At 43.4% G+C, this 18,096-nt stretch overlaps 1 protein-coding gene across 1 annotated transcript in view; it reads left to right on the forward strand.

Moving 5' to 3' along the window:
• Positions 1-17,311, forward strand: part of EIF2B3 (eukaryotic translation initiation factor 2B subunit gamma) — a 108,915-nt gene extending 91,604 nt beyond the window's left edge. Inside the window, exons 11-12 of the mRNA XM_065914239.1 lie at positions 8,540-8,643; positions 16,128-17,311. Coding sequence (XP_065770311.1) covers positions 8,540-8,643; positions 16,128-16,180 — 157 coding nt within the window. The 3' untranslated portion in view covers positions 16,181-17,311. The remainder of the gene's footprint in view (positions 1-8,539; positions 8,644-16,127) is intronic.
• Positions 17,312-18,096: the final 785 nt, after the last annotated feature.

The raw sequence follows: 18,096 nt of genomic DNA on the forward strand, positions 1-18,096 counted from the left end.
GCAGGAAGAAAAGAGAGCTAAATCTTCATCTTCCATTATGCAAAGTCTATTGACAATGCTTAAAACTGAAAAATTAAGTAGTGATTGTTGTTGTTAGGTCCCTAAGTTGTGTATGACTCTTTTGCGATCCCACGGGCTATATAGACCACCAGACTCCTCTGTCCATGGAATTCTCCAGGCAAGAATACTGGAGTGGGTTGCCATTTCCTTCTCCAAGGGATTTTCCCAACCCAAGTACCAAACCCGCATCTCATGTAATATCAGGCAGGTTCTTTACCACTGAGCTACTAGGGAAGCTCCCAGTCTGTGAGTAGAGGTTAGGAAAAGAGGTCAGACCCAGAGACCTCTTCCTGAATCATGTGTCCTCTGACTGACTTTCCTGTCTCCATTTTTCTTTTTCTACCAAATCCACCCTTCCAGCATTGTTTTTATGGATTAGAGCATGATCTTTGGGGTCAGACTGCCAGATTGAATACTGGGTCTATCACTTATTAGTCACTTAGGGGATTGGTTTTACCTCTTTGAGCCAAATTTTCTCACAATAAAATAGGATAAAAACCCAGTTGCCCCAGAGGTTTATTAGGAATACTAAATGAGTTAGTAGACATAAAGCAGTGAAAACAGCGCTTGTCACAAAGAATGTTAGCTGCTATCACTATCATCTTCTTCATCATTACTTTATCTCACTTCACAGAGGTAGCATGTTCCCTGTGTTGTCTGAAAGAATATCTGATCATATCCCTGTTTTATTCAAAAACTTTTAAAGAATTCATTCCATTATCTTTAGAATAAAGTTTCAATCCTTTGGAAGAATTTGAGAAAGATCAGTATAAGTACCTCTTTGTACATTTGGTAAAATTCTGCAGTGAAACCATCTGGTCCTGGACTTTTGTCTGTTGGGAGTTTTTTTTTATTACAAGTTCTATTTCATTTCTAGTGATTGGTCTGTTCAAGTTATCTATTGCTTCTTGATTCAGTTTTAGAATAAAGTTTCAACTTCAAGGTTTCTCATGTTTTTCATGATCTAGCTCCAACACTGGGTCCTGGAATGTTAGAATGAAATGGGGTCTTAGAAATCATCCAGCTCAACTTCTGCATTTTTACAAGGAATAAATGGTGATGGCAATCCAGATTTTTTTTGTATTGTACCTGTGCTACTCCATGTCCTATTCCAGATTCTTGCATAAGACTGAAGATGTCACCATTCTCTTGAAAACCAGAACTACACTTGTATTTGTTCATTTGATCACTTAATTTTAGAGTAGCTCATGAGACTTTATCGCTTCTACTCTCTGTCTCATCTTACCTAGACTTTCCAAGGAAGAGAGTGGTATAACTTGCTTGTTTGCTTTAATTGGTAACCTCTCCCTCTTTCCCTGTGGATGGGCAGACAAAGGAGCAGCTGTTTAAAGCCCACTGTTAGTGTCCTGAATTGATGTAAATAAACTTGGTAAGGAAATTAAGGCTTCCAAGGAACTCCAGTTTATTTGTATGAGAGAAATTCATAGAAAGACCTAGCATAATATCCCAGAGTCATATTGGGCAGAGGTATAATCTCGGATAGCCTCATAAGGCATCTAGCTGGGGAAACGGTAAAGGTGTCGATGGTGGCTGCTGCTGTTTTTCCAGCTATTTATTGTAAAAAAAAAAAAAAAAAGTTTAAGTGAAGCTCTAGGTAGCCCACCTGGGGCTAATGACTTGGAAGGCCATTAGAGACTATCCAGCCCTACAGATTAGCTCTTGGTGATAAGATCAGACATCTTGCATCCCATATGATCTTTTTTCCCATTATTTGCAGGTCATTTAGTTTTAATTACTTACAGTAAATTTAGGGAAGGTGATTAAATTGTATTCATGTGAGACTTGATTACCCTGATGCTATTACTTCTGGACTAAATGGCAGAGTAGGAGCATGAATTTGTCTAGAAGGGAGTTTCTCATATTCTTGGTCTGCTTGTCTCTGCCAGCAGTGGTTTGGACAGTGGCTTGAACACCTGCCCGAGGTCCTCAGGGCTTGAAGGATGCTAATAGGACCACCTTGGGAAAGGTGTAGGCAAGATTATACAGAGAAGGCTTCTGCCTGTCTTTCTCATTTTCTGCCACTTCCAATTTATATGACAACTGATGCTCAGCAATCCAAAGTATAGTGAAAACTTAATTGTCAGTCCTATGCTCTGTGTCTTTGATCTTCTGGTCTTGATTAACACCTGCATTTCCTCATAGTCCAAGGTGAATGACCCAAACAGCAGTCTAGGGAAACACCTTCACATGCAATCAGGCTGGGGAACCAGGATTTTACCTGGATTTTCCATGCTTTCTATAGGCAGCAAGTGCAGCCCGCTAAACCACACAAGATATTACTGTTTCTCATTGTTACCCTGAGTGTCCTTGTACTGACATTTAATCCACTTTCCTGCCCACTGAGCTCCTTACCTTTCCACTCTCCTTAGTCCTGGCATTGACTTTGCCTGAATTGCCTCTTTCTAGAGATCTTTACCTGTAGAAATCCTAGCCATATTTCAAGGTCCAATATGTATTCCAACTGCTTTGTGCAGTTTTCTTGAATTTTCCTAGCCAGAAATTATCTCCCCCACCTCTATGTTCCTGGTGTAACCATCACTTATGCTTGTTTGATAGTTAATGCATCTTTCTTTTTTCCTCAACTAGACTATAATTTCTACAGAAATACTTCTCATATGTCTTTGTATCCCTTAATCCACAGTACTGTACTTTTCATGTACTAGATACCTTGTAAGTATTTACTAAATGAAAAATAGAGATCCCTGATTTAAGCCCTCCCACTGTAATTGACTGATTTCTGTCAAGAGAGCCCTGTTTACTTCTAGAAAAGTCTTGGAGTAAGTACTTTACTCCTTGAAACTCACCAAGATGAAAACAAAACCAGAGAAGGAAGCGTCATCTGTAATAAAACTAGATAACTGCCATGTACCTATACACAGTCTAGAGAATATCTGCCAGACACAATGAAATTTAGGTCAAATCCAAAAAGAACACCAAGATTGGACCAGCATAAGGAACAATGACATGGGCAGTCCAAAGGAGAAACGGTGAACACCACTGTTACAAAATCTCAGGGCACAGAGAAAGGAGAAAACCAGGCTGGCCTCATAGTTTTCTGACATTTAAGGCCTGCAGACAGTAAAACAACATTTATAAAATTTGAAAGGAAAACAGTCAGTTGTGATTTAAGAATCCTATAGATAGTGAAGTTAGGATTAAAGTATAAAATCATCAAAAATACTCCAAGGCTTAGGAGATGTGGTGCCTGTGAACCCTCTAGAAAACTCTGCTTAAAGACATAATAGAGCCAAGTAGGTAATGAAACAAAATAATGATAAATGGATAGGTTGAGTGTAAGTTTGTGGCAGTGAGAGTTGCAGAAAGATCATAATCATTAAAAGAATTCTGTCCACGTTTCGTCAGTAACACTTTTATTAAAAAAAAAAAAAAAGCAAATTACAAAACTTTGACAAGATCCCCTGGACTTAAGGGGCTCCTTAGGACTTTTGATTCATTCTCTATTTGAACCATTTGCACTAAACCCATCTTCTGAGAATACTCCAGCTTATTTCTTTTAAGATTGTTACATCTTGGGAACTCCTTGGCAGTCCAATGGTTAAGACTCCATGCTTTCACTGTTGCGGGCCCAGATTCAATCCCTGGTTGGGGAACAAAGATCCTGCAAGTCATGTGGTGTGGCCAAAAAGATAATAATAGTTTTATTTAATAATATTGTTTTTTAATTGTTACCTCTTTACTTTGATTCCCTCCCAAACCCTTCTTTTTCTTTTTCTTTGCCTCTGCTTAGGGAATATAATTCAATTTCTTAGAAGGGAAACATTTTTACTGCTAAACCTTTGTGTAATGAAGGGAGACATAGAACTAAAAGGAAGAAATGTTCAGCCTACTCACTGGAGACAGTACATTTTACTTATTTATTTTTTGGCTGCACTCGGTCTTCAACGCTGGGCATGGACTTTCTCTAGTAGTAGAGAGTGGGGACTGCTCTTCATTGCAATGTGTGGGCTTCTCACTGTGTTGAATTCTCTTGTTGTGGAGCACAGGATCTGGGTGCACAGGCTCAGTAGTTGTGGCACACAGGCTTAGTTGCCTCTCAGCATGTGGGATCTTCCTGGACCAGGAATCAAACCCATGTCCCCTGCATTGGCAGGCAGATTCTTAACCACTGGACCACCAGGGAAGTCCCCAAGACAGTACATATTAATCTACAGGACCCAAGAGCAAGAGTGACTAGAGACAGGAAGAAAGTGAGATATTTCTACAAGTATTATATCTCATTACATGAATTAAAATGTCACAGATATGATGTAGAAGGGGCAATAAGGAAGTTGCACTAGGATACACAGACATAGAGAATGATAGCATTTATATAAAATTTTTAAAATTTGCAAAAGAATACAATATATCATTTACTATTATATGAAGTAAAAATGCTTAAGAACAATAAATACCAGAGTCAAACAGTAGTTAACTCTGGGAGGAGAAGGGGGGGAATGTGAGCAAAGAAAATTGCTGTATTTTTGTATTTTTTTTTGGTGGGTTCTTTATATTCTCTATTTTTCTTTGCTGTGCTGAGTGCTAAGTTGCTTCAGTCGTGTCCGACTCTTTGTGACTCTCTGGACTGTAACCTGCCAGGCTCCTCTGTCCATGGGATTCCCCAGGCAAGAACAGTGGAGTGGGTTGCCATGCCCTCCTCCAGGGGATCTTCCTGACCCAGGGATCGAACCTGCATCTCTTACATCTCCTGTGTTGGCAGGCAGGTTCTTTACCACTAGCACCACCTGGGACTTATCTATGCCTGAAATATTTCATGAAAAATAATACATGATTCTTCTTCTAAAAGAAGACACCTGGACCAGAGCCCCTTGGGCCAAGGCAAGGAACCTCTGGCATCTGGAGAGATATGGGCAACTCAACCATAATCTTTGGACTGAAGCAGTGGATGGGCCTAAAATGGACCTTTAGCCATATGCCTAAAAAGATACGTGTATTTCCAGTTCCACACTCTTTTCTTCCCCAAGGTTATGAATAAATTTAGCAAGCCTGCCAGCTAATCCCCAGAGAAGAACCTGCCTGTCCTCAGAGTTACTGAAAAGTTTCATGGCTCTTTGCCAAACACTGCCAGTCAGCAGCTGAGGCAAAAGCCCGTGGCACAGTGGAGGGTCACTTCCCACTGTGTAGGCTTGGGCACATGGCTTAATCTCTGTGAGCCCCAGTTTTTTGTGTAAAAATTAGAATAAATACCACCATTCCTGCAGGTTTGCTAAAAGGATTAAGTTATATAATAAATATAAAGTGCTTTGTGTAGTGACTGAGCTGTATTAGACATTACATCTATGTAAGTTCCCTTCTTTCCTGAAATAAACTGAAAAAAGTCCTAACTAAAACCAGAAGAGGAATGAGAATTTGGAGGCATCCCTGATTCCCAGGTGAGGGCTTCTTCCTCATGTCATGTGCCATGGTATGACATGGTGTGCCTGGCTAAGCAGTGATCTTATTATAGGCCTCTGTGCTTTCCTCATGGCCTTCTGTCCACTGGAGCTTTAGGGTTTTCAGGGTAATTTCCCAAGGCTTGCAGCTTTGCTTAAAATTTGACAGCATCAAGAAGTGAGGGCTTCCCAGCTGGCACCAGTGGTAAAGAATCCACCTGCCAATGCAGGAGATGCAAGAAATGCAGGTTTAATCCCTGGTTTGGGAAGATCCCCTGGAATAGGAAATGGCAATCCACTCCAGTGTTCTTGCCTGGAAAATTACATGGACAGAGGAGTCTGGAGGGCTACAGTCCATGGGGTCACAAGAGTCAGACATGACTTAGAAACTGTGCACACACACAAGGAGAAGTGGAGATCAAAAGTCCATTAATCTTAGCCATCTCCAAGCAGATTCCTAGAGAACACAGCCAGACATCAGCACAGCAGAGTCCTTAGTACCCAGCTGAGAGCTTAAAGAAGGATGTAAAAGCTGTAGTTCTGGTACTGGAGCCAGGTCTTTTCACGAGCTGTATAGGAAGTCATCTCCCCTCCTACTTTTTAAGCACAAAGCAGTCTTTACTGTGGACTGACAACGTGGAGGGGGCTTGTTAGACATGGTAGTGTCTGTCCTTCCCCTCCAGCCTGAGCAAACACACATACTTCCAGTAAAATCCTTAACCTTGGAGTTCTTTCTCAACAGGGGGAAAGCTAAATTGGCTTAAAATATTTCCAGAGTACCTCAGCCTTACTAATGAAGGTGACTTGTGACTGCAACAGTGATCATGGGAAACAACTGAAGAAACAAGTGGTAGAAAATAGTTTCACACTCACTAAAGCCTTTTTGCAGGTGTTCATCTCAAAGCCTTCCACAGATCCACTGACCAAGAGCTTCCACTTTTTCCCGATCACATCTGCAGACTCACTAGTGGTGGTTTATTTGTCTCAGAAGGAGTTACACAAAAACTAGATGAAACGAGCAACAAAGCAATATGGGCGGTTCCTGAAGATCTCAGTCAGACTTGTAAAACATAAGAACCCACGCTCTGCATTGCTGTAGAAATCTGACCTCAGTCATTCCAGACTCTTCCTTCCAGAGATGGTTCCCACTTGTGTTCCAGATTCCAAAATAGTCATTTAGTACTCGCTGATTATGGCTGCTTGAGTTCCTGTTGGCTCTTTCTCGTTCACTATGTTTACCTCTTGCCTAATTCCAGAACATACTATATACTCTTAAGCTACTGAACAAGAAGCATCTCCTTACTCCCATTTTGAAAAAAGAAGTGAGACTTTTCAGTGACAAACTAGCAGCCAGTTGTAAACCTACTACTATATCTCAGAAGCCTCTGTGTCTGAAGCTTTCTGTATACTTCCTTACTACTCTTTTAGGGTGAATTTTCACCCAGGATCAGGAATTACCCTAACTGCTGATTGGACTGCTTTCTCTCAGGGAGGGCAAATTGAAAAGTTTTGGAAGGTCCCTTAATGCCCACCCACTGAGTATATCCTGAGTTTGAGCCAAAAAAAACTAGTACTGGGACTTCCCTGGTGGACCAGTGGTTGAGACTCCATGCTTCTGTTGCAGGGGGCATGGGTTTGATCCCTGGTTGAGAACTAAGATCCCACATGCCTCACCATGCAGCCAAAAAAAAAACCACTAATATTTTCTCTACCCATCTCTAGCCCACACCAGAGTGCTATGACTTTGACCTTTGCCGCTTTCTGACAAACTTTAACCTTCTAGAAGAATAAAGAAGGCTCTGAAATGCCATAAAATGCTGGAATTCCTTTTTTGCATCTTACTAAAATTTTGGCACTTGGCAAGAATCTTTTTTATGGCTTGTGGATGATAGTTTCAGTCCTTGGAATGGCCTCTTTTCCATCCCACATGCCTCTTGGATTGCTTAAGGATTTTTCCTTAGTTGATGTTTTATTTTGTTTAAATGGACACCCAGACCCTTCCTACTTACCTCCTTCTCCCCTCCAGCTGCCTACTTCTGACTCTTTAGGAACTGAATATTCCCTTATTAGGATAGATCTCATTCCACAGAGCCATCTTGGCTCAGAAAAACAACTCGGCAGTCCCAGGCTTCCTCTAGTCTTCTGCCCTTAATTTCTTTGTTTGGTCATGCATGTATGGATTCTGGAGTCAGGCAGACTTAGTTTTGAAATTGCTACTTGGCAGTTATGTGGTTTTAGGTAAATGGTTTAACTTCTCTTAATCTGTCATCTCATCTGCAAAATTGGTTATTTTATCAGAGGTAAAAATGATGCTCCTAGAATCATCTAGGTAAGTCACTTCTGTAATGTATGTAGACTGCTTAGCACAGTGCCTGGCCTGAAGTAGGTATGTAATAAATGCTAGTGAAGATTTTCAAAAGGACTTTTCCTCCACCCACCCATCCTCAGAAGCCAAGAGGATGCCTTTTAAACACATTCAAATGCTAAGAGCCAGTGGTGCTACTCTTGAGAGTGTGGCTTTAGGGTCTAGAGTAGTCTCTTACATAGCATGGAGTTGGCTTTAAAAATATCCTATTTTTCTAAATAATTATGGTTTTGATTAACCAGGGTCTGTGGTAAGAGCTGTGGGGCACCCATTATTTCTATAGCTTATCTCCTAGGAAGATTCATTGGATCTGAGCCTCCACTGAAATTTTTTTATATTCCCAGATGAGAGGCAGAAGCAATGGATCAGCCCAGGGGTCAGGGCCAGCTTCCACCCCCAGACCAAAGGAAGACCAATTGGGTGGAATTTAGACCTCCAGGTCTTAGGTGCCTAAAGAACTGAAGTCATACTGTTTGCTGTTTTCAGGCTTTGGGTGAATATCATTATGAGCACATACAGACTCTGGACTTCTCTAAAGCCCAATCCTCTCTTGAGGCATTCTGTCTTCTAGCATAAGCATGTAACCATGAACTAGACTGGCCAGCTATTCCTAGCATATGGAGGAGCCAGAACCTCCAACCCATAAGGATGAGGATGGTGATGAGAGACATGGACACTCCCTAATTTGGCTACTGTGTTACAGAAGCAACATTCAGAACAGCGTCATCTGCAACAACGCTGTAATCGAGAAGGGAGCAGACATCAAGAACTGCCTAATTGGAAGTGGCCAGAGGATTGAAGCCAAAGGTAAACCAGAACCCAAATTACAATCACAGATGCCATTGTTTTCATATCACACTAACACAGATAATGCTCTGTGCTGATGAGAACTGGGGAACAAGTATATGCATACCCCACAGGTGAGAACATAAATTGATAAAAGCCCTCTTAGGAGGGCGATTGACATCACTGTCAAATTTTTAAATTCTGACCTCACAGTTCCATCTTTGGAAATTTATCTTGTTAGATAAGTCTTCGTATATATTTATGCAGCCTTACTACCAAAAAATTTAAAACATATCAGAAATATCTAATAACCCAGATAGGCCCCAATACTTTACAGTGGCTGTCAGGCATAAGAGAACAGGGCCAATGATCAACAGAGGCTCTGGAACTATCTCTGGCAGCCTCCTGCAGTCCTTCATCTGACCTGGTAGTTAAGGGAGAGGAGTCCCATGGGTTCTTGGCCTGGAAGAAGGTTAGTAGCTTCTTGAAAGCCATTCTCTCAGTGCCATCCTCAATTGCCTAGAGATGCTTTAGTGTTAGCTCGCTCTGCTCAGTAGCTGTAGAAAGTCTGTGTAATGCTTAAAAGACATACAGACATCAGGGTTTTCCTGCTGGGCTGGGCAAATTGGAATGGTCCATAATTTGGCTGAGGATTTTTAACCAAAAAGTAGCCAAAGCTCAAGATCAATAAAGATGGCACATTCCTTTTCAGATTATTCCTTAAACCTAAACTAGGGTGGGGTAGGAGAGTTGCTGAAAGAACTAAATCCACCAGTTCTGAGTTGGTGGAAGCCACTTTTTCCTTCTCCCAGTAAGTAAAGGCCTTCTTCGATTTTTTCTCCTTCCCTTTTTTTTTTTAAGTCATATACCTCTCCTGTGAGCTTTAGACTCAAAACAGACCTGGGTTCGGATCTCAGCTGTGCAAATCACTGGATGGGCACCAGGTTACGTTTTTAATTTCTAGGCCTCAAATGTTTGAAACTAGAAAAACTGAGACAATAAAAAGTTATTTTGGAGGATCGTCGTGAGAACTAAGTACAGTTAAACGTTGTGAGGCTTACACGCGGCTTGCGGAGCACACCATGGGGCTCAGAGCCCCACATGTGCACCATGCTCTTGTGCCCCTCCATGCTTTCATGCATGCCCTCTCTCTGTCTGAAATTCTTAATGGTTCTGCCCAAGTGTTTTCTCTATAGAACCTTCCTGGCTCTTTCCATGACTCCTCACAGTCAAACTGAGCATTCCTTCCTTCTCCACACCTTTGTCAATACCTTAATTAAAGTACATACACAAATGGCAATTAGCTATGAATCTATCTTCCCTACTAGACTAAGAACCTCAGACCAAGAACTGACTTATTTCAATATGTGTCCCTAGCTCTCAAAACAGGTCCTAGTTTATAGTAGATGTGGGAAGTGTAGAGATAAGCAAATGAATTTGGATCCTTTGGTAAAGGGAATTTGGGGGCATTTCAGGGTAGAGAGTTAGGGTTCCAAAAAAGACCTTTGTGAGACAGTTGCAATTATCATGAGATCTCTTCTGACTTTTTTCCTAAACTTATGCTGATGAAAGAACCAAATGCAACACTGATAAATGAACTGAGGAGATGCTGCCTTGGCCTGAAACCACCCTTCAGCCTTATTTCTTCACTTGAGACTAGACATAACTCTTCTTCTCACTACCTTTCTTCTCACATTTCAAATATTTTCTTCCTCTAGATGTGAGAATTGTCATTTCTAAAAGGCCTTTTCTGGGTGATACTAGTTTACCAATAAAGTTCTTTGTTGTAAGCAATATAAACTAACTCTGGATGATTTAAACTGATAAAGAATTCATTGAAAAGATATTAGGTAGCTCACAGCTCCATGATAGCTGCAGAATCAAGCTTAGAAAATGGGTCACAGCCAAGATTTACCCTCCAGACCATCCTGGTGAGGACACTGCTGCCATCCTCACTGAACGCTGGATATTACATGCTTGCTCTGCTGCTCCAGCCGCCCCGCAGCCCCAAAGTGGAATCTCTCTGGTTCCTACATTTTTGTGTCACTAGTTCCCAGCTCATGGTTTCTGGTGGCTGCCCTAACAGGTCAAACCTAGGTTATCTATCTATGCCCTTGCTGCAGGGAAGGCTGGCAGTTTGGTTCAGTCTGTGGGAGACAAACTCCACCTGGTGTCTCACCAGAGAGCCTTTGACCTGGGGTGTTGGTCAGCAGTGGCTCCCCAACTGTTAGTACCTTCTGCCATGATCCCGTGCAAATTGAAGGTGTGAGCCTAGGTGAGAGGGCTGGGACACCAGCTTGAACCCCAGGGGGGAAGGACGGCACTGCCTTCCTAGGGGTGGCCACTGGCTTATGGCTATTGTGTACAGCTTTGAAGTGTTCTCTCGTGCACTGTCTTATTGGGTTCTCATGAAAGCCCTCTGAGGTAGGGAGGGATTCTTTATTGACCCATTTGGTAAAATGGAAACTGAGATTTTGAAAGTTGAAATTTACCAAAAGTACACAGCTAGTACATGACACAACTGGGTCTTCAGCCTGAACTATTGACAGCCTCCAAAAAGACCAGAGGAAGAAGCCACTCCTGGCTTGCCTAGCAAAATTTAACCAGTGATACTCTTTTTCTCCCTTTAGTCCATCTTTCTCCACCGGGTAGGAAAAATATATTTGGACTCCATATCCTGGCTCTTTCTCTCCTCAGGAACCTCAGGTCTTAGCTCTTTCTCCTGCTCAGCGTACCAGTTCACCCATACCTACCCTTGGCTTGAAGAGAAATTTGGTTTTTTATTATCTAGGGCCTATTCGTTGTTTCTTTAAAATAGAATTCAGAACCTCAGCCTATTCTCTGACTTTGTGGAAGACCTTGGAAGGGATCCTTCAAAAGCAGGACAGGATAATCCCATCCGCTCCCTGACTCCTCATTACATCTCTCTGTCCTTTTTGTTCTCTTCTTTTTGGGTTTCTTCTACCTTCTTCTTGCCTCTTTGCTTTGTAAATTAGCTCCTGCTCAGCAAAAAAGTAGAAATACCCCAGTGTTTTCTTGTTTTAGTCCCTCCTAGAGCCAGGAGACGCTTCCTTTTGTTGTTTTTACAGGCATATTTGAATATGTGAACTCCATTTGCCACTGCCCTTACAGGGTCATGATGCCCCCCACCCCCCACCCCTGCCTGCTTTCTTACATGCTGGAACCTGGAACCTCAGTTTCTCCTCTTTCCTCTTCCCACTTCCATCAAAGTCATAGTGCTCCTTTCTTTTCCTTTGCAAGAACCCCTCTTAGTTTTGTGTGCAGAATGCATGAATGAATAATGAATGCCAGACAGTGAGGGTTTGAGGCACGTCATCTCCCATCAAGGAGCATAGGACTGGGCTTCCCACACCCCTAAGATGTCACAGGCTGCAGTGTCTCCTGGGCTTTCTGGTTCTAACTAACACTATGTACCCTCTCGTTAAGGGTCCTGAAGGAGAGGGGGCCAGGGAAGTCTTTAAACTGGAGATCCCCAACATTTCTTGCTCTGTCCTCTATGCTAGAGGCATCACTGCATCCAGCACAGTAGTCAGTGCCCTCCTGTCACAGGTATTCCTGACCAGTCAGCCTGTTCCCACTATCACTTTTCTTTGAGGCTGAGCTATATTAAGAAAGCAAATTCCCAGCCATCAGTGTAGCAATCTAGACCTGTTACTATGGATGACCTAGACAAACATCAACTTAGGTCCTCACTAGCAAAGAGGTAACGAGATAACAAGGTCCCCAGTCAGTCTTTCTCCCATGGAAGGATTTCAGGAAAAAACGTTCATCCTCAGAGGTAATACTGTCCCCTCTCCAAATCCCAGTCATTTGCATGCCATAGAGTCACCACATCCATAGCAAAAATGGGACTCTACACCAAAAACAGGACTCTCATAACCAAGTGTAGGCCCCACTGCCCTTTTCTAGCATTACTGGGAGAACAAGGCATTTTCTAGCAATTCCGGCCTTTCTCACCCCACCCAGCATGCTCAGTTAATGAGATTATATCTGGCAAAAATCCTGGCAGCCAAGTTTGACCTCCTATTCAAGCCAACTGAAAAGCTACAGCCAACAAAGTCAAAACCTGGGAGACTAATTGGACATTTCATCTGAGTCTCTTATTACTGTCAGAGAGAGAACTTGGATCTCTTCCCTGGGACCACAGTGATCAGTCCTTTGGCCATGAAAGTAGACCTGATGGGTACATAGGTCAAGTCCTGGCTAGCAGGAATCCTCCCCAGCCTCCCAACAGTGCAGCTTCTCGTATGTGACTTGTCATTCCCCTCTGTCTCATTGGTGTTTCCCCAGCTTACTTTCCTCCCTTTTGCTCTTCTCTTTAGGATCTTTGCTGACCTGATTCCAGCCCAGAACTTTTCCAATATATTTATGGGAGCCTGCTTCCCAAGCAGATCTAGCACTGCTTGTTTTTCCCCTTCAGGTTTCCTCCACCTTACTGAAAGTCTCCATAAAAATACACCTTCCCCCAAAATGCCAGATACGATATTTCTCCCCTGAATCCCAGTGAGCAAGCCAGAGAAGGTGCAGGTATTTATTTGGAACCTAGCAGAGCAGAATAAGAAGTTGTTTGCCTCAGCCTGACACCTCATTCACCCTTCTGGTCTGGAGCACTAAGGACCAAGAAGAGTGTTAATAAAACTGGGATTGTCTTCAGAACATTCCAGTGGCCTGGAAACTAGGAGGAGACTGGGTGAAGGGAAAGCAGATGTCAGAATCTAGATATGAGATGATATGGCTAACTCATGCCACAGAGGGGTTAAGGGCCAAGAGGAACTTTTGGAGGTTCCTGGGAAGCTAGCCCAAGATGCATTTCCTTTATTCTTTTCTGATCAGTCTTACCTCAAGGTCTAGCCTGACTGACAGTCACACTCCAAGACCAGCCCCAGCCCTTGGGAATGTAGAAGCCTGAGTACTGTCTGGGCCTCCCACCCATTCTTCTTACTGAAGGAAGCAGATGGCTTTCTAGGGCAGGACCACACAAGCCAAACCCAGGTGCATTCTGTAACTTTGGTTTAATTCTTACCAAGGCTCTTTACATCAGTTATCTTACTGAATCCCCACAACTTTGTGAGGAAACCAAAGTCCAAAGACATGGAATAATGTGATCAAAGTCCAGTTAGAATTCAAAGCTCTGTGGCTCAGAGCTCTCCTATTCTGCATTGACACCTTTTCTTCTCACAGGAGATTGCCTCTGCCAAATACAATGCTATAACAGAAACCTTGTGAAGGCCTAGACCTAGGTTTCTCTTCCTGCTGGGGAACATTAGAGAGATGGGCCCAAAGATGCTCTTGAGCCCCAGCACCTTTGCTGTGACACATCAGTGTGTCAGTTGTGTTCTCTTTGACAAGGGGATTGGAGGTCTTCTCCTCTATACATGCTCCTTTTCCTTCTTCTGTACCCTTCCATAAACACCGAGAACACTCGTACTTTCTTCAGCAATTACCACTGCCTATATTCTAAGCTTTGGGAGACGAGGGGTATAAAGATGAGTAAGACTTGCCTTGTACTGTCCAGCTGCTCAGTCTATTATAGAGACACAGGTAAGTAAAGAACTAAGTACAGTAAAGTTTCACGGGTATCATGTCAGGGTTCATTAAGGACAGAAAAGAGAAATCATTCAGTTTTTGGCACAAGGATCAGGCATACCATCTCAAAGGAAGGAATTTAGGCTAAATTTTAAAATTGCTGGCTATATACCAAATATACAAAAGGGAAGAACCTCTCAAACTAAGGGGAACCAGGCAAGCAAAAAACAGTCTCTTGTGTTGGGAACTGCAAATCATTTGGAAAATCTAGAATACAGTATGTAAAGGAGATGTAGCAGGAAGCAAAGCTAGAAAGGTGGGTAGAACAGAAGACATGTCTGAAATCTCAAAGGCTCCAGAGCTTCAGTCAGAAACCCCCTTTCTACTGGCAGAGCAGAAGTAGGCTCCAGGCTATGGGCAGTATGAACAGACTAAAACATCTCATATTATCAAACTTGGTCCCATTATCAACAATTTTCATTTTGCTTCACCAAACCCTTCTGAGGCTGAAGTAGAGCTGCAGGAAAGCTAAGAGTTTCTGCCTTACCTATCAGGGTCACACTTCAAGTCCCAAGTATGGCAATAAAGATGTTGGACCTTTAGAGGTCAAGCTCACCCAGAAAGAATTCATTGTCAGCCAGGTGGTCAGCCTTTTCTGTCTGAGTCAGTAGAAGGCTGAACACTCCCCTCTCTCCTACATCTGCCCCATGCCTCCAGGGTAGAAGGCATGCCGCTGGTTTCCCCTGCCCCTTCCAGACCATTGGTTCACTGCCTCCTTTCTATAGCTCCTACTCCTTAAAGTTAACCCTCTTCTTATCTCTTACCGCATAATTGGTCAGCTCCCAGAGAAGTCTCACAGTCTTCCCCCTTCCTCCCTCTCTTTTTCCAAACATCTTGGACGACTTCAACATATTCATCAGTGAACCATCCAGCCCCTCAGCTTCACCATTCCCTGACCTTCTCTACTTTACCAACCTTCACTTCCTTGCAACTTTAGCTCTCCACTTACATAGTCACACCCTATCCTTGTCATTTAACTACAAACCTCTGAAATCTTTCATGTGCCAGCAGCTGTGCTAGATATGATCATAAATCCACTGCCCCTGCACTCAAGATCCTCACAGAGAAATAGAGATACATCCAAGGTAGAGTGTTTTCACAGACCAGGAAATGAACGGTTCAGAAGGGAATGCACTACATAGTGGAGGTGCTTGATTAGGGTATTTAGGGTGAGTAGGGAGGAGAGGAAAAGCATTTGAGACAGAGGAAATAGCATATACTAAGGTGTACAGCTACAAAACAATATGGCTTCCAAGTACAAATGGAGAAAGATGGAAGATAAACCTGGAGAGGTAGACAAGGGTCAGGTCATAGAGGGCCTTATGGGTTTGAACTCTACAAAAATAATAACCACTGTTTATCAAACACTCGGTATGCTTTAACTCATTGAATTCTCACAATAACCCTATCGAGTGTGGATATTATTTACGTATGACATGGGAGACATCTCTCTTTCTACTTTGAGTATCTCTATTTAACTATTTAGTCTCTTTTCCTCTCACTCTTTTCCCCCGTGCCCTATCCTACACCAGTTTTTCACATTCCTCTTTCTTATATCTTTATGTCTTTGCTCATGCTGTTTTAACAGCCTGGAATGCCTTCCCCTTGATACACTGCCTGAAAAAACTCTATTCATCCTTTAAGACTCAGTTCCAGTTCCCCTCTGATGGGAAGTCTCCTGAAAGCCAGGTGTATAGAGTCAGTCCCCACCTCCTGGGTGGGAAGATGCTATCTCTCCCAAAGTCCTTTTGGCAAGTTGTTACTCCCAAGAGCTTCTAAAGAGCAGAGCCACATCGGAGAGGAATAAATGTTTATGAACACAGAATTAGAAGTAATTGGATTTGAAATGAAATCATTTGCTTCTAGTTCTCAAACAACCTTTTCTTTTTCTTTTATAGCCAAACGAGTGAACGAGGTGATCGTGGGGAATGACCAGCTCATGGAGATCTGAGTTCTGAGCAAGTCAGACTCCTTCCTTTTGGCCCCCAGAACTACAGATGTTGGCTGGCCCACCTGTTTGACTCTGTATTTATTTCCCAATAAAAGAAGGGCTCCCAAAGGCATTGTAGAGAATTATGGAGTAGTCAGGCTCCAAGCATGCAGTGTATGTGCCTGTTGGAAAAACTGTCAAGAGCCAGCGTGTGGGACAAGATAGGACACGTGGCCTGGCTCTTGTCCACCAAGATTACCAGGCAGGGGCAGCAGCTGTCCAGTGGTGAAGCTCCCAGGAGGGCTACTTTCCAACTGGCTGGCCCAGCCTATTCCTTAAAACATCTCCCACCTGAAAGGACTTGAGGGCACATCAGTCCCCAACCCTAATCAGGCTTTCTAGGTCTGTAGGCCTAGTTGCTGCCACTGCCACCTCTGCATGTGATGCACCTCCTGCAGCTGCCAGTGTGGGCAACCTTGGCCCTGAATCTCAGCCCAAGACTTAACTACTCTGCTCCCATACCTACCCACACAGGTTCCTGGCCCCTGCCACCATGCCACCCAGCCTCACCCTCCCACCCCTGCCATTTACTTCCTATCCTCCCAGTGTCTGGTCAGTTTCTCCAGCCCAACTATTTTACCCTGGAGCCCCTTAAAGCAAGCAGGAGGCAGCCCCTACCTAGCCAACAATGCTATCCCCACAGGTTTTAGTGGAGGCAAGAACAATAAAAGAAAGCTGTGGTCTGAGAGAAGCCAGACCCCTTCTCACCTCTTCTTAGTGAGGTCTGCCCAACTGAGAAAGGAAGAGCCAGGAACCCAGATCATCATTTGAAATTCTTACTTATTCTTCTCCAGCTGCACTCCTTTATATCCTAATTATATAGACTCTGCTGCTTCAGGTAATTGAGAAATGAGACTTTGATTCCCACAGCTCTTCTGGAACCCCATCCACCTTGTCTTCACCACCCCCACTCCCAGATACTCATACTCCGCTCCTGCCTCTCCCTACACCGCTTTTACCACCTGCAGGTGTTTGGTGGAAGATGAAAGTGGTTCCTGGGGTGAGATTTCACCTCCTAGATTTATCAAAGTAAAGGTTTCTCTTGATGTGTTCGCTGTGGGTGGCAGTAATTATAAAGAAAGATTTGAAATACTGGTTTCTACATTGTTTCAAAAATCTGAAGTCTCTCAAGTTCTTTTGAGTGATCCTGCCTGAATCTTAGTTGCTGTCATTGGACTTGTGAGAGACTAACTGAGCATTCCTCCCCTGGGGGAGCTCCACCTCCATCAGCCTTCTGGGTTGCTCTAGAGCTCCACATTCTCCCCACCGGTCAGGACAAGGTTCCTGAAAGTCTGCCTTCATCAGAGAGAAGCTGAAATGGCCCAGCAGAGTGGTTGAAACCTAGAGGACTGTGGAGAGGTAGAAATAAAGAGCTGTGGTGGTGCCCAAGATTATTCCATTTAGAGCTGAAATTAAATGTGTGGGGCAGCGATGGTGCTAGAGACAGTCCTGGCCTGGATAGAAGATCTGCGCTCTGGAATGTAGTCTGGCTTTGGACAAGTCACTGTCTGCCCTTAAGTTTACACATCTGCAAAATGGAAAAGTTGAACTGGGTGACTTTTAAGGGCCCTTTTAATTTCAGGTTTTATCCCCTCTCAGAGCTTTCTGATGCCTGGGGTCCAGGTACAGAAGATGGCTCCTTGACCGCAGAAAGGGGCTAGAAGTGGGTGGGTTTGGAGGGAGGATAGGGTCGGGGAAGGAAAGGGATTGGTTATACTGTCCCAGAACCTTCCCACTCTCCTTTCTGATCTTCCCCATTGAGCCCTTGGGTAGAGGAAAAGCCTGTCTTCTGCCTTCCCTTGTTCCTGCTCCAAGGAAAGAAGGGAGCTGAAAGAAACAGACAAGGTAAGGGTTCCCCGGGGGAAGGTCTTACTGAG

This window comes from Muntiacus reevesi, chromosome 1 (assembly GCF_963930625.1).
Source record: "Muntiacus reevesi chromosome 1, mMunRee1.1, whole genome shotgun sequence".
Taxonomy (NCBI): domain Eukaryota; kingdom Metazoa; phylum Chordata; class Mammalia; order Artiodactyla; family Cervidae; genus Muntiacus; species Muntiacus reevesi.